Genomic DNA, 21,810 nt, shown 5'->3' with positions numbered 1-21,810 from the left:
CAGAAGGAATTTAGCATTTATCTTGTTACTGGAGGAAGCAGTTTTAGTGGTCTTATGCTTATGGAATAGGAACTTTTTAACAGCCAATGAGATAAACCTAAAGAATGTATTTAAGTAAAAATGTTTTTGATATTATAGCTATTGTAGTGTCACACCCCAACTTCTTCTGTGCTGCCTCATTGTGGTAGTGGGGTATTCCTGGGAGGGATAAGTGAAGAATACTAGGAGTGCATGCCAAGAGTATGTATTCCCAGCAGGGTCATCCAAGGTTTGAAGGTCATCCCAGCTACCCAGCTGAAGCAAGGAGGCACTTATACTGGGCAGCAGCAATATAGGGAAATACTGGAAATTCACTTCAGTGACAACAGCAAAGGAATCATTTCATACTGCATGGGAGAAGGAAATTGTAAATTACTCCTGCATTTTACCAAGATAAGTGATTGATGATATAGTGCCCTCAGGTGTTGGGATGATAAAATGATGGGTCCTCCGGTCAGATGGCACTCAACATGCTACTGAAGAATTTCTGAGGAACTTTTGGAGTACTAATGGTGTTTATGATGGGGCTAAATTAAAACTTTTAAGATGTCAAGATCATTAAGTCCAGTCGTGTCATAATACTTACTACTCAGGATGTGAATACAAAGAAGGAATAGTGTTGCTTTCATAGTCAGAAGGATATAGGATGAACAGTGCTTGGGTACAATGCAGTCAATGATTTAATAATGTCAATTGGACTTTGTGGACAATCCTTTAATATGAAGGTTATCCAATCTTGAATTAGTATACTAAAAGTCACTAATGGACAGACAGTAACTGATTCAAAGAAGATCAAATAAAGGTGGAAGGAGTATATTGAAATTCTGTACGGTAGAGATGTCAACTTCCAAGCTACCTTAGAAGATATTCCCTATTTACAAAAACCTCTAGTACTGGAAGGTGAAATTAGATCAGCACTCCAATAATTATCGTTTCAGAAGGCTATAAAAATGGATAGAATGTCTACATAAGTAAGGCACGCAACAGAAGAATAATCAGTAAAGAACCAAACTGTGCCGACAAATCTGTAGTGGCCAGCACATTGGAAAAGGTCAGTCTGCATACCAATACCAAAGAGGGAAGACATAACCAAGTGTGCAGACTATCACATAATATCCTTAATTTCACATACTAGCAAAATAATGGTTAGGATCATCCAACACAAATTAGAGCACTACACGGAAAAGGAGATCGCAAAAGTTCAAACTGATTTTTATTATGATTAATACATTTTAGAAAAGGCTAAGGAACAAGAGATATTATTGCTGATGCTGGATAACTGAGAAAGCCAAAAAAATACTAAAAAGAAGTCATAGTATGTTTCAATAATTATGGAAAAGCCTGTGATTTGTTGATGATGTCAAGCTCTGGAATGTCCTTAGTAAAATGGGAATCCCAGAACATCTCATAGTCCTCATGAGTAACATACAGGACAGGAAACTACAGTCCAAACAGAACATGGGAAAACAGACTCACCCCAGATCAGCAAAGGTGTAAGACAAGGTTATATACTCTATTTATTTATTCAATTTATATGATGGAAATATTTTTTTTAAAAAATTCATTTTCTGATCAATGCGCACATTTACAACCAAATTTCATGCATCTAAGGACAAAAGTCTTCAGTGTGAAACTGATTAAAGTCTGGTCAGTTTCAGGCAGCAGCTCTCCCCCCCCCCCTCTAATAAACTAATTAAGGTCACAGAGCTTGTTAAGTTGCTTGCTGCAGAGAAAAGCAGTCCTAGAAGAGATAGCTTGTTTAAGCAATCTCTCTACCCTGCGAAGGGGCAAAAAATAGGGGAAAAATGGGTCAGGCACAGGCAGCTGTATGAGAGGAATTTATTTGGATGAGATGGCAGCAACCAGCGATCTTCACAGCATCTCTCTCTCTCTCAGTCTCATGTTCACTTAGCAACCATTTTGCCTAATGACCAGGTTGTTGGAACAGAATGAAGTCACTAAATGAGGAAAGGATATATATTGAGGGAGGCTTGATTGGAAGAATATGAGATGGCTTTAAAATTGGAGGATGAAATGCCAGTAGCCTGAGTAGCTATGCTGACAGTTCTCTGATAGCTGAAACTGCAAATAATCTGTAAGTACTAGTAAAAAAGTCAAGATAGCATAGTGAAAAAAGGGGATTATAATTAAATATAAAGATCAAACTCATGACAACAGTTATAACAATCTGCCTTAGAATTAACAATGAATACACTGCAGTGGTGGATGCCTTTTAAGTTTGTTGCAAATGAGTACTTGGTAGAACAGCAATGAAGGCTTAGAAAATATATGCAGATGCTGTGATGTGTCTATATGTACAAAGATTAGAATTGTGCAGGCAGTGGTTTTCCTTGTGAAACATGGACTTTGAAGAAGCAAGATAAAAAGAATATTGATTCTTTTGAATTTTGATATTGGAGAAGACTCTTGAGAAATACCATGGATAGTCAAAAAAAAAGGGGGTGTGTGTCATAAAACAAAATCAATCCAGAGTTCTTGCTTGAGACACAAATGACCAGGCTCAAATTATCATATTTTGGATACATTATTCAAAGACCCAGCTCCCTTCATAAGTCTATAATGCTAGGAAATGTGAAAGGAAAGAGAAGAAAAGGATGATCAGCAAGGTAGACAGACTCGATTACAGTGGTGATGGGGCCACTTTTGGGAGACCTGAAGGGCCAGATTGGGCACAGATATATTGGAGAACGTTTATCTATCTGGTCACTAAGAGTTGACACCAAGTTGACGGCCCATAGTCAATCAATCAAATGCAGTGATTCATTGAATGGTCATTGTAATTTTTTTTCTTTGTAATAAGTCCCCGAAGGCCTTGTTATCCAAGAGTACAATGTAAGGTTAATAAATAAATGAAATATATGATACTTGATTTTTTTCCAGTTTTTTAAAAATTATACACAGGATTTATATCCTGCCATTTTGACCATCATCATGTGTTATGCTTGTGATATTTTGGACTTCAGTTCCCATGCTGGTGTTTGGAGCTACAGCCCCTATGAGACCCAGCCAATACTTTGGTTACTGGGGGTGGTAGACAACTCATCTAACATTAATCTTGTAATATCCCTGGAATCTTTATAAGGGCCATATTTGTATTTGCTATCAGCTTACCATCTGCATGTTTCATGTTGATTTTGGAGCTGTAATTAAAAATGGACTGAAGTGCTGTAGAACTGGGAAACCTGTGGTCTTCCAGATGTCCTGGTGACTGTAGAAGCAGAGTAATAATAAAGAATACTAGGAGTTGTAATCTAGTTAGCTCACCTCTACTCTACTCTCTTCTGTCTCACTAATGTATGACAGGTATCTTTTCATGTTCTTATGTGATATCATTAACATAATATTTAATTAATATTTTGCAAGTCTGCTGGAGTATATCCAGCTTTGCAGAACTTGAAAAGAGGAATGAATACAAGATGTCACAGTGCTGGTGGATACCAAGGTTCCACTGATGCTAAATTTTTCTGTAAATCAGCTGTTGTCAGGTAAATTCATCATGCCTGCCTTTTTCTAAAATCTCACTGTGATGTGTCAACCTTTTTTTACCCCTATAGATCCTCTGTCTCTGGAAAATGTGAGTGTGAAATGCAGCCAGAACCCCCAGCAATTGATTGTGAACTGGGTAGAATCAGGAAGCGGACGAGGATATTGGGTACAGCTCTATTCAGAGGAATCCCCTTCCATTATCCAGAATGTGTCTGTACCACATGGAACTACACAGGTGACTTTGGATAACCTGGTTCCAGGGACTCGGTATCGTGTTGAGATTGTCTCCAGAGCTGGACCTCACTACATTTCTTCACAAACAGCCATTGGCTACACAGGTACAATGTAGGGCTCCTTCTGCCTTTTCTTCCATTCTGTTTATTCTGCCTGAGATACCTTGGGACTGCAAATTTTCCAGAGGGGTCTACCTCCCATTGCTGATTGCTCACATTAAGCCTCCAACTGTTCCAATTCCCACCTCCAATATCTTGATACTCGGGGGGTGGGGGGAACAGATAGGGTTCTTGTGCCTCAGCTGACAGTAAAAAGTCTGGTTGAGGGCTATCTGTGATTTATGGGCTATGACTTACTCCTCCCCCCACCAATATTTTAGCGTTAGTTGTGAAATTATGTTGTCTAATAATGTTACATAATGACCAGAGCTATTGCAAGAGACAATACTGGAAGAGGAATTGTCCTTTAATTCCACTAAGTCAATAAATGAGACTCTTACCTAGTCTGGTGTTAATGTTCACATTCCATATTGTATTCATTATTATCTTTAGTACTGACTTCCTCTTATCTTACACTATATTTATAACTTATCTATCCTAATGGGACAATAAAAACCAATGAGCCTTTGCACTTGTCGAAATAACAGTATCTTTGTAGAGCAAACATTTTCTGATACCACCTGTGCTGCTCCTTCTAGTGCCCTTGTTGCCGCTGTCTCTGAAGGTGATCAGTCACAGTTCTTCAATGTTATCTGTGCAATGGAAGGCCCCAGGTGGGCAGAGAGATGGCTATATGGTTTCCGTATCTAAAGAGGGATCTACAGATACTAGAAGTCACATGTTTGTGGAGAAAACCAGCACCAATATCACAACTGTGGGGCTAACCCCTGGTACCTGCTACCTGATTGCAGTGTGGTCACTAGCTGGACCCTACAGCTCTGCTTCTCGGAACAGCTCAGCTTGCACAGGTAAGTGTCACACTGGGGTGGATTACTAAGTGAGAACAAGAATGGCATATCTTGGATAATAGATCTATGAATATGTTATATGGGACAGTAAATGAATTTTGATGCAAAAAGATTTGTTCAGACTATGTTTCTCATGTTAATGGAGCCTAGGTTGCATGGACTGGCCTACTCTACAGCTTAGTCTTGTTAGCAGTGGAAAATATTCATTAATTTTTATAGTTTCACCATGTGTGTTACTATACCATGAAAAGAGTTTCTGACTGAAGCTTCTTCTTTCTGGCTGCAGCACCTGCTGCTCCTATGAACCTGACTCTGAAAAATATGGACAATTCATCTGTGCTATACACAGCTTGGGCTGAGCCCCCAGGAGGACGGGACCACTATCGGATGATCCTGTATAGCCTGGATCCTCCAGGCATGAAGAGAGTTCATGTCATTGGCCCAGGTGTCCAGGATTTCCTTTGGACAGGTCTACCAGCAGGAAGCCATTTTGCTGTGCAGGTTATTTCAGTGAAAGGCCAGGCTGAGGCCTCCTCCACCATTGCTGCTGAATGGACATGTGAGTCTGACAGTCTAGATCCTAGACTTGTGGCTGTACTGTTACCCATAAATATGTAATTTTTTTTAACAGTTCTATTCTCAAGATCATTCCCTTTATCCAAACTCTTTCTTAATGTTTCTGGATCTGCCCTGATTCAACAGTTTCTTCCACCTGCTTGCTCACTGATCTATTACCTCACATTTCTTCCTTTCCTGAAGCCTACAAGATAAAACAACTGGATATATCCCCAAGCTGAGAAAGTTTTTATTATTCTTGACTGACTTGGTCCCTCTTTTAGATGTAATTAGAGGAAGGGAAATGTAGGTCTCAGCAACAGGAAGTAATAATCTTTAGATGTGTTTGCTCCCATAGATGCAAAAATCTATAAATGTTGCTATACATCAAATTCTCACATGCATTCTCTCAGAGACCAAGATAGTTAAGCTTACATATTAGCATATTGATGCATCCAGCACATGTTCAACTGTTTGCAGTGAATTTGGCTGAAAGTTTCAAAATGGGCACAGGAGCAATGAAAGTATGATGGTGATCTATTCCATGTAGAATGGTAACTACAGCAAGTTAATTTCACCTTCTTAGCTTGGTGCCTTTCAGATGTATCAGGCTTCAACTCCTATAACCTTCAGCCAGCATGGATGGTAAATATAAGTGTTGAAGTTTAGCATATCTGGAAGATACCAGTTTGAGAAAAGCAGGGTTAATTCCCTTTGGGATAAAGGGAAAGGAACTCCAATAAGGAGAAAGGCTATAGCTCAATAAACATGTATATCCCTTCAAGGTTAAGCCCTCTGGATTCAGGTTAGAGCTAGAAAGCTGCTGACAGTAAAACTGTGAGTGGGTAGGATCAATTGTCTGGTTCAGTGTAAATCAGCTGTCTGATGTTGACTCTGGCCAGCCTTCATTATATCTTCTATTAATTTGTTCTGTTATTGATAATTGAGTGCCCTGTGCAGGTATATGCCTATCCTTCTCAAACTTGCAGTTCTGCCAATTTTTCAAGACTGTCCTGTTTACTCAGGATAAGAGTGCTAATGACATTTGTTATTTGTTGCTAGGTATTCCTTTAGACTCCTGGTTTAAATCTTTATAATTTTGTGGATTCTATCTCATTTTGTAAACTGCTGTTTTATAAGAAATACAACTTACACATTTAATAAATATTTTTATTTTATTAAGCTTAATACACACACACACACACACACACACATACATACATACTATATAGCTTATAGAATCCATTGTATAGCTACCATCTTCCCATACCCTGCAGCTACCATGTACTGCCATTTATGTCAATTACTGTTATTCACTTTATCAAATACATTCTTAATTATTTCACAGCTCCCCTGCCAGCTACCTCTGTGCAAATCTGGAATGGACACCCAAACAGGCTGCATGTGGCCTGGTCACCAGCCTCTGGTAGACTGGATGGCTATGAACTGAACCTATACCGCACAGGATCTAGCACCTTAGCAACACAAGCGTATCTAGGGAGCGATGCCACTAATTTTACCTTCTCCGGTCTGACACCTGGAATCAATTACTTATCTGAGATTGTCTCAAAGGCTGGACCCTATAGGACTTCAGCAGGGAATTTCAGTGCTTGGACAAGTGAGTAAATGCTGATGAGATCCTGCCAATCTATTACTGCCATATATTACTCTAAAATACTGCTACTAGTTATAATGACTAGCTCTCGTGGACCTATGTGTGGCTTCTGCTGTAGTATTGTGATGGTTTAATCAGTGTTTCTCAACCTTGGTAGCTTGAACATGTGTAGACTTCAACTCTCAGAATTCTCCAGCCAGCCATGCTGGCTGGGGAATTCTGGGAGTTGAAGTCCACACAACTTCAAGTTGTCAAGATTGAGAAACACTGGTTTAGATTGTGGGGATAGCAATTTATACTCTTAAGTGAAAATAAAATGAACTTACAAGATAAAATAGATAAGTTAGTTAGACAAATAGCCACAACCTGGGTTACCATTGTCCTCATTTGGATAATTTATTTTCTCTTAGTTCATTCCTGAGCATTTAATAATCTCTATACTTTTCAGAAATACCCAACCATATATTTTTCTTCTAAGGCTGGTCTTTTCAGAATCCCCAGTCTAATCTTCTACTACAATAGACTCCCTCCTGAAAACAGATTTCTTCCTCCACCATAATGGGTTACAGTATTAGATAAACCTTGTAAGAAACTTCATCAAAAAAGAAACAGTTAACCCAGAAGCATCATACTGCGTCCTTCCATCTATTCCAAACAGAGTAGTATTGTCATGAGTAAAAGAAACCAGCACCACTGAGTTCCTGATTCTTCAACTGCTCTTGTAATTTGGAAAATGATAAATTCCATTACTACTCCTGGCCCTGTGATCCAGATCCAGAACACAAGACCCAGAAACTGATTTAAATATAGACCAAAACGTGTCCATATGAATGAGAACTTGTTAATTTAATAAACAAGTTTTTTCCGCAGTTTCACTCCAAGCAACTCATTCTGAACCAGCATGCTGTCAGTCTGAAGCTAGAAGAAATATGGGTCCTGAACCTCACTTGAAATGGATGAGACTTCCCTCATTGAGGTCAAATCATGAATAATATTCTGTATATAATAATATTCTGTGAAACTGCAGATAAAACTTGTTTATTATTGCCCCCGGAGGTGAGATTAGCCCCATCGCTCCTAGCTTTCTGGAGGAAGTTGAAGACCTGGCTCTGCCACCGGGCTTGGGGCAGGGAGGAGAATAGTCATACTTGGGGCTGGCTAGTGCCTTGAAGTGCCCCTCCTACGCAAGGATTGAATGAGACCACAGCCTTCTGAATTTTATTATATTTGGTAGCTCTGTGAAATTGTTTTAGAGTGTGTTTTATATTCAAATTTTATTATATATTTATTGTTTTATATTGTAAACCGCCCACAGTTCCTTCGCTCGGAGGAGATGGGCAGTGACAAATTTGATAAATAAAAATAAATAAATAAAATATTGATCTCCATAGCCTGATAGTTTCATAGGAAATTGTTTGCATCAGTAAATATTAGAATCAAGGAGTCCAAATATATCCAAGAATTAATAACCCCACTGCCAATTTTAACACAGAAAATTAGCATCTGCTCCCCAAATTCTTGGTCAATTTAGATATAGAACCTCAAAATTCTGCTTGGCTTCAACTAGCAATCATTTGATCCTGTTCTTCTGAAGAACAGGATCAGATGGTTACTAGTCAATAAAATGATCAGCTATTGCTACATCCTGAAATAAGGCCTGGGGGAGACACAGCTGCTTCAGATAATGGCTGACCTGCAATGTTGCCAAAACTTACTCAAATCTATTGATCTCTTCTAGGCACAAAGGCAAATATTTTAATATTTAAATCTATTATATCAATAATCATAGAGCTTTACAATAGAATCAGTAATTAATCACTGCCCCTAGGAATTGACCAGGAGTTTAGAATCCATTTTTCTATTAGTTCACGAGCAAATGTATTTGACTTGTCCAGAAAATACTGTGTCTGCATCTGAGATCTGAGCTGCTGCTGACAATATCATAGGAGAAAGATCTGACACTTAAGTGCCCTTCATAATTCTTTTCTGGCAATATTCATTATGCAAAAGAGATAAATTCATATAGATTTGTTTGTTAAATTAATTTTCCCTATTGATACTACATAACTTCAATTTTCTCGTCTTCTGCTTAGGTCCTCTACCTCCTCGCATGGTGCTTCTGTCAAACAAAGGGCACACTGACAAGCTGAGTGCTTCCTGGGAACCTCCTGCAGGAGATCAAAGTGGCTATGTACTAACACTCTATAGTGCTGCATTGGGCACTGTGGTAGCCAAGGTATCTGTAGAAAAGGACATTACTAATTTCACCTTTGGAAGCCTCATCCCAGGAAGTAAATACTTGCTGGAAGTTGCTTCCATAGCAGGGCCATATCGGATATCAGCAGGGAACATCAGTGACTGGACATGTGAGTCTGAGTTTCTTCATTGTCCATATATGGACATTTCCAGTTAGGAACTTTAAGTCAATTCAGAATCAGCTCCAGAGCTCCTGAATCTTCCAATGTCAGTTGTATCTGAAGCTCAGTCAATTTATTACTGGCTTCACTGTAGAATATGTTTAATTTTAGCAAAGCGGGGCGTTTTTTCCTCTCCAAGCACTGTGGCTCTATAGAGTTTGCAGGCAGTCGAGTCCCACACTGGCAGGGGCTTCATCCTGTCTTTCAGATTCTTTCACCCTCCTCATCTGCAACTTCTTCTCCCTCACTGTCTGCTGTACTCCATTTTGAAGGTGGAAGAATGAAGACAATCAGCTTTAAGGTGCTTTTGAAGAATGGGGGAGTGGAAACCCTAATAAGATGGAAGTGTCCTAACACTTCTTGGAGATTTTCACTGGTTTTAAATTTTGTCCACTTTTCCTATTTACAAGCTCATCAGGTGGCCCACATAAAATTGGTAATTAGTAGTGAGTGATTAGGACAAAGGAGGAAAATTTGTCACTTCCTTTTTTTCCTTTTTAATTAGCAATTCTGTTCAAAACTGCTGGGAGAGATCAGGATGAAGAAGTAAGATGAAAGAGATACATGTGAATGTATGAATGATTGATGTGTGTATGAGCCCCTAACTCTCAACATGCCAACTTGTATGATCCTCAAGGCCAAAATAGTTGTCCATCTATGCTGTAATGGTAGTTGATTACTAGGTGAAATTAAATTCAGCCTTAGTAGTTTATAGTATTGATTTCAATCAATGAATCAAAAATGATTTGGAAGAATTTGTGCAAGCACTGAGTCTCTCTGCTGTTCATTAAGAGAGCAGTCCTTTTTTTCTGGCTTCTGCACAAGCTTTTTGAAAGAACAGCCGTAATCATTTGTACAAAAACGAATTTAAGCTGAATAACATTCTTAAAGTATAACTACCCTTAGATTTGTAAAAGCAGATTTAATCAAAGCTGTAACAGATTTTTGCTGAGTGTAATCTTGTGTAAAATGCAGGAAGTCTCACAATTTTCATGAAATTCTCATTAAATTAAGCCATAAGAACTGGCTTTAAGGATGGTGGTGAACGACTTTTTGCAAAGGAGTCTGATTCCTTTAAAAAGGTGGTGGTGAAACTTTGTTTTAAAAAAGAAAAGTCTTCCTTTAACCCCATTGGACTGAATAATTTCTGAACAGTCTTTCATGGACCAAGTATTCTTGGACATTGTTCTAGATATGGGATTTGGGGATGATGCAAATAATTTAGACCCAATTCAATTGAGCCTTAGGCCTGATTATAGAACAGTAATTGTGCACCAAGGCAATCAGAAAAATCTATGCTAGAGACAAGAAAGAGATCATTAGTTGTCCAGGACCTCACTGTAGAATTGTAAATCAGCGTTATCATTTTAGCAACTTGTTTACTCTGTCCTCCTTTGTTTTTACATACTAGACCCATTGGTTCCCAGGAAACTTTCTGTAAAGGCCGAAAAGGGAAATCCTGCACTGTCTGTGACCTGGGCAAAACCAGTCAGCAAACCAGAGCGGTGCCAGCTGCAGCTGTGGCATTCAGAAAATAGCACCGTGCTACAGCATCACACCTTGACTCAGTGGCAAGTCCGGCACATTTTTCAGGGACTAGTTCCAGGGAGAAATTATTCTGTATCCCTCACCTGTGTTGCTGGACCGTATAAGAACAGCTCTGAAATGATAGCAATGCCAATAGGTGGGTATGTGTTCATCTTTACAGAACATTCATGTTTCCATCCTCATCCCCAGGCTTATCCTTTCTGTTGGATTATCTTGATTACTGCTAGGACGTCATAAAATTTGTTGAGGCTCAGGAAGCAGAAGAGAAAGTTAGGTCAAATTGTCAAGTCCAGTATGCTAAGCAACAAAATTCAAATGCATATGAATGTCAGAGACACTTTCTTCATTCTGTGCTTTGTTTCCAAACATAGGAAGCTCCCACCAAATTGTCCAAGCATTGGAGAATCTTTTACAGCTGATCCTTGCCCAGATGGCTCAGTGTAAGAGTTTTATGAAGCAAGCCTGTATATGTTCAAAGTTCCAAGTATCAAAATCAGGATTTTCATACACTTGTGGTACACAGCATCTGTGATTTCAATGCCTTTTCTGTTTCCACTAAAGTTTTTGTTGTGAACAAAATAGTCTGAATTAGGCAGCATTTTCTCTGTCCCATTTTTTCTTGTATTGCAGATACTTATTAACTGTCATAGAGACAGATAAGTTTGGACTTGCTCAATTGATTGTGTCTTGTCTCCCCAGAACCCAGTCATGTAAAGGACCTGCAGTGTCTACCAGATACCACCAGTATGTTTCTAAACTGGACCATCATTGAGAATGACATTAAATCCTATGAGCTGACAGTGAATACATTTCCAGAGAGAGTCCTCCAAGCGTCTATACTTCCTTTGGTTATTTTCCAAACTAATGTTACTCTGGTAGAGCTGACTACAAATACCTCCTATCAAATCCAAGTTAATGCTGTTGGCAGGAATGGCATAAAGGGCCCAGCTGTGACAATAGTATGCAACACATCTGTGGAAGGTATTGTTTCTAATCTCTCCATTGATTGTACAGAGGGTGTCCTCTGGATAGTGGTTTATCTATCTAACTGATTGAAAACTTAAAGTCTAAAAAGTAAGAAATGATATGCTGGGAATACAAGAGAAATTCAGTTCTCACTGCAGCCATAAATTTACTAGTTGACTTTCTATAAGTCACTCTTCTCCCAACCCCAAGGTATCTATCTACAATTAAGGGAGGCTACTTTACAGAGCCATTGTAAGAAATACTATGATAAGATAGTATACCTTGTATAGCTTGAACATTTGAAATGTGCTCATTCAGATTTTGTTAATATATTTGACAATCTAAGTCTAGATCTGTAGTATTACACATTGTGCTACATTTTAATGCAGTGTCATCTACCAGTTTCATTCAACATCTTTGTCTTTCCACTGCAGTTCTTCCACCTCCTGTGAGAGTTGACCTCCCACAGTTTGATGCCAGTTCCAGAGTCATCATTTCTTCTGATATGTTCAGTGAAGAAAATGGTCTTATAGAGTATTATGGAATTGTTGTCACCACCAATGAGTCTTGTAAGTGTCTAGCTCTCTATGTGCTTTTCTTGGTAGGAGAGGTTTTCTAATGTACCTATGATCTTAATGCTTCAATGCTTATTTCTATCTCTCCAGTACTGAGGCCTACCCAAGAAATCATTTCCCACACATGGTATGACCACTATTATGGGCAGGAAGACTCATACCTGGCTGTACTGCTGCCAAACCCATTTCATCTTAATGAGAGCACCAGCCCCAAGTCTTGGCCAGTGTCTGTGGGTGCAGACGAATGCAGCCACTCCCGAGCAACTTGCAATGGAAAGTTGAAAACAAATGCACAGTACAGGTAAGAATGTAATAAAAGCCCTGCTGTAAAATACTAGAGGTGCATCTGATCTTCATAGGTCATCACCTAGAAACCTTGAGGGTTTGCAGCTGGCCCCTAACATTTCCTTACTGAAAGTATTTAACAATCATACTAGTCCTATCCATCTCCTAGGATTTTTGTGAGAATAAAAGAATGGGTATGAGAGAAACATGTCCAGCGCTGAACACTTTGGAGAGCGGGGGACAATATAAATGCAACAAATTACTGAATTTGTAGATCAGCAAATAGAACCATCAGAAGTTTTATTTCAATGTTCCTATAGGTTCAGCATTGCTGCATTCACTAGATACAGCCAACAGACTCCAAAAGTGTCCTTCACAGCGTTCTCAGGTAAGGTGTGTTTGTTTGTTTGCGTATATTCTGGATTAAATAGATGTCTAGTTTCTATCTAATTTCATTAGGGTTTTTCCTGCCTGTCCCAAATATTCAAAGGAATATATTAAATGATCTTATTAAATTACCAATTGCGCAATCCTGTGCATGTCTATTCAGATATACGCTCCCATCCTATCAGCATGTAAGGCATATAGTAGGAATGTACATTGGAGCTGCCATTAACTAGACAAGGCTTGCTTCCATCACCTCAGCAGGACTTGCCCAGTCAGAGTCCAACTCCAAGTGAACCCAAGTGACTTTATCTGCCACTTATAAGACACTTATTCCTTGCTGGAAGGCTGCTAGGTGGCTATCTGTAGATGTGATAAGAATGGAGAAATAGCTGTTTTGCTGCCTTGATGTAATCCCAAACACGGGCTCTTAACTGTGCTTGGTCGAGTTGTCTTCGTTCAGTGGTGTTGTAGGTACAGTATCTCTTCCGAACAGGCCATGGGGGTGTGATGTGGCTGGGCAATCTTTTGGTTCTGTGGGCCACACAGTTTGCTCAATGGCATTTCCAAACTACACCTGTGCATGTGCACATATAAGCCACCCCTTATTCTCTGTACCCATCCTGTACCCAGTACGCACTCTCCGGTTCCCACAGTCTCTCCAGCATCCTGTCTTCCCACCCAATCACAATATATCAGAATAATACTGTTGCTCTGTTCTACTGTGGGGTGTGGAATTGTTCTTATGTCCAATCATTTGTCTTTCCTTATAGATTAAATTGTTAATGGTTTCTAGTCATGCAGGGACTACAAATTATTTTGATGATATTTTTTTTTCTGGGCTGGAGAGAAAGGTACCACATATAAATTGAATTTCTCCTTGTTTTGGTGTCTAGCAGCAGCTGCTTCAGCAGATTCTGCAACTCTATCTGCTCCAGTTGTGGCTGGAATCATTATGGGATTCCTTGTGACAGCCACGGCAATTTCTGGATGGGTTTATTGGAAACATCTAAGAACAAGAAGGTAATAAAATAAAATTTAGGATTGTACGCTTTGGAGCTGGGCATGAGAAGTGTGTGGAATTAATATAAAAATGGTCCTAGCTTCGATTCTCTAGATATATGATATCTATCTATGTGTGCATATTCATGTCCAAGATATGAGTTAGTTGAATGGTACCACATGGTAAGGGAAATAGCTCAACAAGAGCCTATCAAAATGCAGTCATGAATTATTTCATATGGCAATCCCTGGAAAAATAGAGAAAAAACTACACAATGAACCAAGAATATTTAGTTCTGTACATTTATTTACTTAAAATACTTTAAAGTTAACAGTTTGAGAGTAACCATACAAAGATAGATAGATAGATAGATAGATAGATAGATAGATAGATAGATAGATAGATAGATAGATAGATAGATAGATCGAACAAACACTTGGAAAGAAATAGCTTCTCACCAAAACAAAAAAAAATAGCAATGTCCATGTTTTGATTTCAGGGTAGAAAAAGGTAATATACCTCAGGAAATGGCCATCTACAGTCTGAGGTAGGTGAAGCAATATTCATCTCTCTATTCATTCAAGCCAGATATTAGATATGGTAGGATAGATAATGACCTGGTACTCCAATGTTTTTGTTAAAGAACAATTGTGACATTCTCAGAGCTCATCTCATAAGTCTGATTTGTTATGGAAAGTTATCTCCATGTCAGCCTCAGGAAGTTAGAAACAACATTTGATTTTCTTTCAAAATCTTTTCCTGCATGGGGATTCTTAAACCATATCCTTAAATCAGGGATAAGCAATCAATATTAATAAATACTGTACCTATCCACTCTTTTATAGCATAGCCAAAGCTTTGATATAATAGCAGACATAGTATCATAAAAAGTACACCTGTACATTGAAGTCTGTAGCTGTAGTAAATTCCCAGTAAAAGCAACCCATAAACATCCAGAGATCTAAACTCCTCTGGCATTGCAACAAAATCCAGATGATTTTGCTTCTATTGCAAAACAAATAGTGTATATTGCTAACTTAGGACTTAACTAAAAGAAACATGAATTCTGTCTAGCTTGTTGTATATGTTGGTTATGTCAGCCTTGTGACATCTAAGATGTCTGCTTAGACTTCTCCTGTTTCATTGCTCTCTGAGCACTTTTTAATTCCTTGCAGGAATACCCATCGTCCAATCCCTCTGCAAAGTTTTAGACAATATTATGAGACAAGGACAGCAAACTCAAATAATGGGTTCTTTCAGGATTTTGAGGTAATGATTCTAGTTAAAATTCCATCCAGGCTAACTATGGCCACAACAGCATTATCCTTTCTAGCCTGTATAAGGCTAGAATGGAGGAAAGGGTGGGGAGAGATTGAAAACCAAATTGCACTATCCTCTGGACTAGCTTTTATCCAAATACCCCTTCCCTATTGGCTTTTAGAAAATCCATTAAAAGTTGGTTATTACATCAGGGCATGGGCTGGAATGATACATCTCCAGCTGCCCTGTTGGCCTTACAAGCAAGGAATTCTAGGAATTGAAGTCCCAACATGTCTAAAAGGTAGTAGGTTGGAGACGGCTGGTCCATCACAGCCAAGCCAGATAAGGAAGAATTATGGCACTCTCCACCACTGCGTGTACTGATCTATGTACATTGTCTCCTTTCTTCTTGTTACTCGTAGCTGGTAATTTAATCTAGAAGGAATGGTCTTTCTTTGACAATATAGTAACTGCTGACTTCCACAATCTATTAAGTGCAGCACAAAAGGAAGCTGTATTTCATGGAGCCCATAACCATCAATATACTCTCTGTTATGAACAGTATACAGGGATGAATGACTGTAATACAGTTATTGTATTGTTGAATCCAGAAAAGTAACTTATTTAAGTACTTTTAGAAGATGGTTTGAGATTTACAAGATATGAGCTATGGAGGGTGGATGCTTGTTGGTCTCTGATGGAGTCTTAAATTCTTACAGACCAGCTCACGAAGAATATTCCTTTGTGAAGAAGTAGGGAAAAAAAGCATGTTTTGTCCTAAATGAATAAATTACTTCTGTGTGGGTGGTAAGAATTGTGAGAAAAATGTTCTATGGTACTGTATCAAATAGCAGAGTCCTTAAATTTAAACTCATTTTCCTAGTCTAGAACATACATTTTTAAACATTTAGCAGAGATTGTAGAAAAGCTTGAATGCAGCTGCTTCTTGCATTTGATCCTTTAGCTTTACATTTGATCAGCTTCAGTACTGTTGGAAATATTTGTTTCAAATATATCTTAATGACTGCATTTCCCAATTCATTCCATGTCCTTAGATGTCTTGGGATGCAACTCCCATCATCCCCAAGAAGCATGGATATTGGCTGTGCTAGCTTATGGGAGTTGTAATGGAAGAAATCTGAAGGATGCTGTTTTCAGATTAAAGCTTGGCTCAAAACAACCTGGGGGAAGGATCCTGAGAATCAGTGACTATACTGAGAAGGTGTTTTTTTTTTGCATCCTACAGGAGCTGAAGGAAGTTGGAAAGGAACAGCCAAAGACAGAAGCTGAATTTCCAGCCAATACCCTCAAGAATCGATACCCTCATGTTCTACCATGTAAGTTCTCGACAGATTTCTACTTTTAAGATTTCTTTTTATTGTATTACAAGTTTTTAAAAATACACAAATATGCAAAAAGAAAAAGAAAGCCAGCTAACTATAAAAAAGTAAACGAACTCTAAACAAAGAACAAAAAAAAAAGAATGTAACAGCACACAAACAAGGAAAATAGAAAAAAAGATTATGAGAAATCTGAGCATATCACTTGTATATTAAATGTTAAATAATATAAGCAAATTTCAAATTAAAAAGTTTAATTTAATTTAATTTAACACAAGTTTTAGACATCTGGATTTTATTGTATTTTATTATATTTTATATTTTTACTGTCTTGTTTATTACTGTATTTATATTGACATTGAATTTTAAATTTTGTTTCTGTAAACTGCCCAAAGTCCCTCCTTTGCGCGGGAGATGGGCGGTAATAGAATTTGACAAATAAATAAATAAAAAGAAAAAACTCTATTGCACAATATCATGAATATTTTTCCAAAAGGAAATACATTGAATCCATTTTTGGATAGTAGAAAAAAAATTGCCTTTTCAAAAATGGATAGATTACACATATCCAGTCCTTAATATCTATAATAATAGTGCATTTCTACTTTCTCAGAATAATTTTCTTAGCAGTTTCCCATACTTGATATAACCAAAGTTTCTCAAAAACAAATTCCAGATGTTTGGAAAATAATTTAAGATAATATTACCATCCTTTCCCCATAAATTTACTTATATATATTAAAATATTGTTCCAAAAAGAAGACAGTAACTCATAAGATCCCTGAAATGTTTTACATCTCCAACAGAGAAAATCTGACACCCATCCTTTCAAATATTTTTGAGGTGTCCACTAAACTTGAAACATAATCTTTTGATGAATCTATTTCCATCTTAAATCCAATGAGAGCAATTTAATATTCTTTAAAACTTGTAGCCATTAGTGTTCCATTACTGGATATTCCAGTTCTTTATTCCATGATATTATAAATGTCAATTATTTCAACTTTGAAAATACTCTTTAATTTTTGATACAAATACAATGTAGATTTGGTTTCAGAAATAGAGTCCATCGGAAGAGAAAACATCTTTGAAACAGCTAAAGCACTGGACAATATTGGGCTATCAAAACAAACATGTTGCCACTGTTGTGTATTAGGAAAGTAAAATTCTATCTAAAGTTGAGAAAAATCCTTAAAATAACCATTACAGAGTATTCTATTCAAAGTAACTATTCCAGATCCACCCATACTTTCCATATTGCCACATATTTTTAAGGTTGAATTCTTCCATCAAGTTAAATATTCATGAGCTTCAACATCAAAATCCAATCTTCAGCCCAAAAGGGCCCGTACATGTCTATCTGCTCTCAGTCATGGAAATAAGAGGACTTTTAAAATATGTATCAAGCCAAGTAATTACCAAAATTGTAGGTGAAATAAGTAATAATTTTCCAATAAACCTTACAAAGATTGGTAGTCTACTAAATTTTTATTCCACAGAAATGTGGCCAATAAAATGAAAGCCCAATGATATTTTTGAAAATCTGGTAAATTAAAATCACCATTGTCAAAAGATAATCTCAATTTACCCAAGGAAATCCTTGGTAGCCTATTTTCCCATATAAATTTCTTCAATAACTTGTCTATCTAAGAAAGTATCTATTTGGAATTGACATTGGAATATCTCTTAAAACTGTAATTGGACTTCAGAATTTGCTATCATGAGATGTAGCGCTGGCTGCCAGCTTGTCTGGCTTCAAAAAAGGGTTGGACAAATTTAGAGATGTCATGGGGATCATTGGCTATTAGCCTTGATGGCACTGTGACTGCCCCTGAAGACCATCTGCTGGGAAACTAGTGGGCTTCCTTGTGCAGTTGATTGGCCACTGGGAGAACAGACTGCTGGACCAGATAGGCCAGGTGTCCAATCCAGCAGGGCACTGCTTATGTTTTTGTGTTCTTATGTTGTAGACAATTTCTCATACTTTCAGATTTTTCCTGCATTACTAGATTTTCTTTACTTTTTGTCTTACAATTATAAGCATACCTGTTTCCAAGAAATCTTCAGTGCACCTCCAGATAAATAGGTAATACATTTTGGGTTAGTACAACTTCTATTGTGACACAAGAGCCCATCCTTATTTTGGTTTTTCTTTAAGGTGTCTTACTTTAACTAAGGCTAAACATGATCTGGTTTTATGTAGTATTTTAATGCTGTTCTTCAGTGAAAACCTGATTTTTTTTTTAAAGAGGCACAGAATCATACAGTAGGCAATATATTAGTCAATGGGTTAAGGTGTTGAACTGGAATTGAAGACACCCAGGTTCAAGTCCATCTTCAGCCATGGAGGTTCCTTGGTTGACACTGAGCCAGTCACTATCTCTCAGCCAACCCCCCTCACAGGGTAGTTGCTGTGGAAATATTGGAAGAGAGTGCCTTGTATATTGCTTTAAGCTCCTGGAGGAAGGAATATAACAAATAAGTAAGTAAGTGTGGCACTTCCAGTTTTTGAACCCAGATATTCCTGATTTTAGTCCAGTGTTTTAACAACTATACTATGTTGGTTCTTATATATTTATAACCATGCATATAAATCTGAAAGGAACTATATTACCAGCTATTAGTGCAGCTATCTATGTTGTAGAGCTCTTCTAAAACAATTCCTAACTCTGTTTTTATTACAGATGATTATTCTCGAGTGAAGCTGAGCCTGTTGGATGAACAACCCCGTTCTGATTATATCAATGCCAACTTTGTGCCAGTGAGTTTCTGCACATTATCTTGGCCCCACATTAGTTATTAACAGCATTATGTTAATGTCCCTGCAATGAGAACTTCATGTGAGATTTTACAAATGAATGAAACCATTTATCAGAGCTGGTGATCTGATAGAAAACCCCAGGGAGTTGGATATAAGACTGGTAATTGTGTTAGAACTGAGCACATTGTATTTACAGAAGAAAATTGAGAGAGATGAGGCTGACAAGCAGTAGGAGAGCTGAAAAATGCTCAACCTTGGGAGGCAAAATCATATACAGTACATCAGGGCAACTGTGGTACATATGCCAGTATAATGTCAGCAATTTATAATAATAGCAATAACCAAAGCATAACTAAAAGAAGGGATTGTAACTAAAATTAGAGGGCATACTTATAACATGGTTCAAAATTATCAAGTTTTTTTCTAATTCTAATTACATCCCTGTTGTTAAATATCTTTATTCTTGATATAATTATAGAAGATCCAGTATTTCTTTTCAGTGAGATAAGTAGAAAGATAATACCAAGCCCAACAAGGCAAAATAAAAGAAAGGGAGGACAGTTTTGTGTGCCAGATAATCTGTTCATAATTTACTGAGAAGACAGGTCCAGATGTAAATGTTCTTTCCTGGATAGACGTTTTTCTCTTTAATTCGTCTCCAAGTAAAAGCAGTTTGAAGATTAAATAAGATCTCAGATATGTCATCTACTGGCTTTGTAACAGAAAAGACTCTCTCATGTCTGAGATTGTCTGCAGCTTTAAAGTAGCACTTGAATGCTTATGTTTTTCTTGTCTTTTTTTTTTAACTTAAAAGTGTAAAGCTTCTCTGGTGAGAGGGGAGGGGAGGGGGGATGTCATCGCAGCACCCAGGCAATAAGAATCATGCAAATTTTGCTTCAAACATGCAGAAATTGGATTTTTTCCCCCAGAAGTTAATCCTGAAGAAGAATAGGTGTGTTTGGATAATGCAGCAAGGGCGCTCCTGGAGCAGCCCTGTTGCTCTAAACATGTTACTTCTCTCTTCTCTTTTTCTTGCTAATAACAGCTGTATGTTAAAAAGCTTGGATGTACCCTCATGCCTCTCTGGTGATCTATCCAGGTAAAGGCTACCCCCCTCCCCACCACATTTATGTGTGTGCATGCAGTAATTTATATTTGCATGCACATGCCTGTCTAGTTGTACATGGACAGTGTCTTTATTTGCACAGCAGTCATGTTTGCATGCCTGTGTAAGAATACTGTGCTTAACTTGCACACTACCTTTTTCATGTAGGATCAGATTTCCTTAGCAGAAGTAAAGATGTATCCCCTTTACACTCTGCCTTGGCTTAAAACAATTGGCTAGCCACTGCTGGAAAGAGACTCATTCTCTGGGATGAGAATGATCCTCGGTCTTATCTGTCCACTCAGGCAATTCCTATGCCTCACCCTTCCAGGCAGTGGGAGGCATGGTAAAAATAACTTTTTTTTTTAACCATATTATTTTCCATGCGATTTCACATTCCTGGCCACCACACTTTAGACAAATAATTATCCATCATAACCAGAGATGAGATTAGGTGGAGAGGAATGGAAGATAACAAATCAGATGTATGCAATTGCATTTCTATTTGAATGGGTGGTTGAATTATCTTAGTTTTAATATAAGGCACAAAGCAGGTAGATTAATGAGGCCCGGGACTGCACAGGGATGTGTTAACAGCATGGTGTTTCTTCCTTCCTTGAAAACAGCCATGGGGCAGCAGGGGGAGTGTTGTTGGGGGTGGATGAGGAACAGTACATTTGATTTAACAATTTTCCTCAGGATACAGAGCATCCAGTAGTGGGCACCTTACTTCCCTTTGCTCCAAAGGCAGGACTTAGATGTGATGCTGATTCTATGGGTGGGGATGGCTTGATCCTCTACCCTTGAGAAAGCAGGAAAATGAAAGAGAGTTGAAAACTATGTACAGTTAGCTGCAAATGAGTGGGCTGGATGTCCAGCCTCTCTACAGAAGATGAACGTTCATGGTAAGTCTAAGGTACCATTTTCCTAAGTGGTGCCAGAGCATTCCAGTAGGACATATTAGGGACGTCCCTGCAGCGGGATCATACATCTAGAGGGTAATTATATACCTACTTCTTGCTAGAAACTATTTTCCGCAGAACCTTCCTGCCATGTGGGCAGCCTACAGATACTTCCTAGGTGGCATAGGTGTCCAGAACTTTATGCTGAGGTATTTCATCACTATGTTGTGAATTCCCTGGATGTGTTCTGGCATGACAGATGATACATTTTTCTTGGTACAACATGGGGATTTTGTTGCTTACTTTATCAGCTGCCTTGATCTGCTGCCTCCCTGCCTCTTGATGTC

The 21,810-nt window shown here is 38.2% G+C and overlaps 1 protein-coding gene across 1 annotated transcript in view; it reads left to right on the top strand.

Annotated features, from left to right (window-relative positions):
- The window catches only part of LOC134493082 (receptor-type tyrosine-protein phosphatase V-like), a 56,204-nt gene that overhangs the window by 17,712 nt on the left and 16,682 nt on the right, over nt 1-21,810 (top strand). Inside the window, exons 10-24 of the mRNA XM_063297349.1 lie at nt 3,615-3,884; nt 4,478-4,747; nt 5,034-5,306; nt 6,651-6,920; nt 9,011-9,283; nt 10,746-11,018; nt 11,582-11,863; nt 12,283-12,417; nt 12,514-12,724; nt 13,029-13,096; nt 13,989-14,115; nt 14,595-14,642; nt 15,271-15,364; nt 16,602-16,692; nt 19,380-19,456. Of these exons, the coding sequence (XP_063153419.1) occupies nt 3,615-3,884; nt 4,478-4,747; nt 5,034-5,306; nt 6,651-6,920; nt 9,011-9,283; nt 10,746-11,018; nt 11,582-11,863; nt 12,283-12,417; nt 12,514-12,724; nt 13,029-13,096; nt 13,989-14,115; nt 14,595-14,642; nt 15,271-15,364; nt 16,602-16,692; nt 19,380-19,456 (2,762 nt within the window). The remainder of the gene's footprint in view (nt 1-3,614; nt 3,885-4,477; nt 4,748-5,033; nt 5,307-6,650; nt 6,921-9,010; nt 9,284-10,745; nt 11,019-11,581; nt 11,864-12,282; nt 12,418-12,513; nt 12,725-13,028; nt 13,097-13,988; nt 14,116-14,594; nt 14,643-15,270; nt 15,365-16,601; nt 16,693-19,379; nt 19,457-21,810) is intronic.

This window comes from Candoia aspera, chromosome 3 (assembly GCF_035149785.1).
Source record: "Candoia aspera isolate rCanAsp1 chromosome 3, rCanAsp1.hap2, whole genome shotgun sequence".
NCBI lineage: Eukaryota > Metazoa > Chordata > Lepidosauria > Squamata > Boidae > Candoia > Candoia aspera.
The sequence above is the reverse complement of the archived record's forward strand: the minus strand, read 5'-3'. Positions and strand labels throughout refer to the sequence as shown.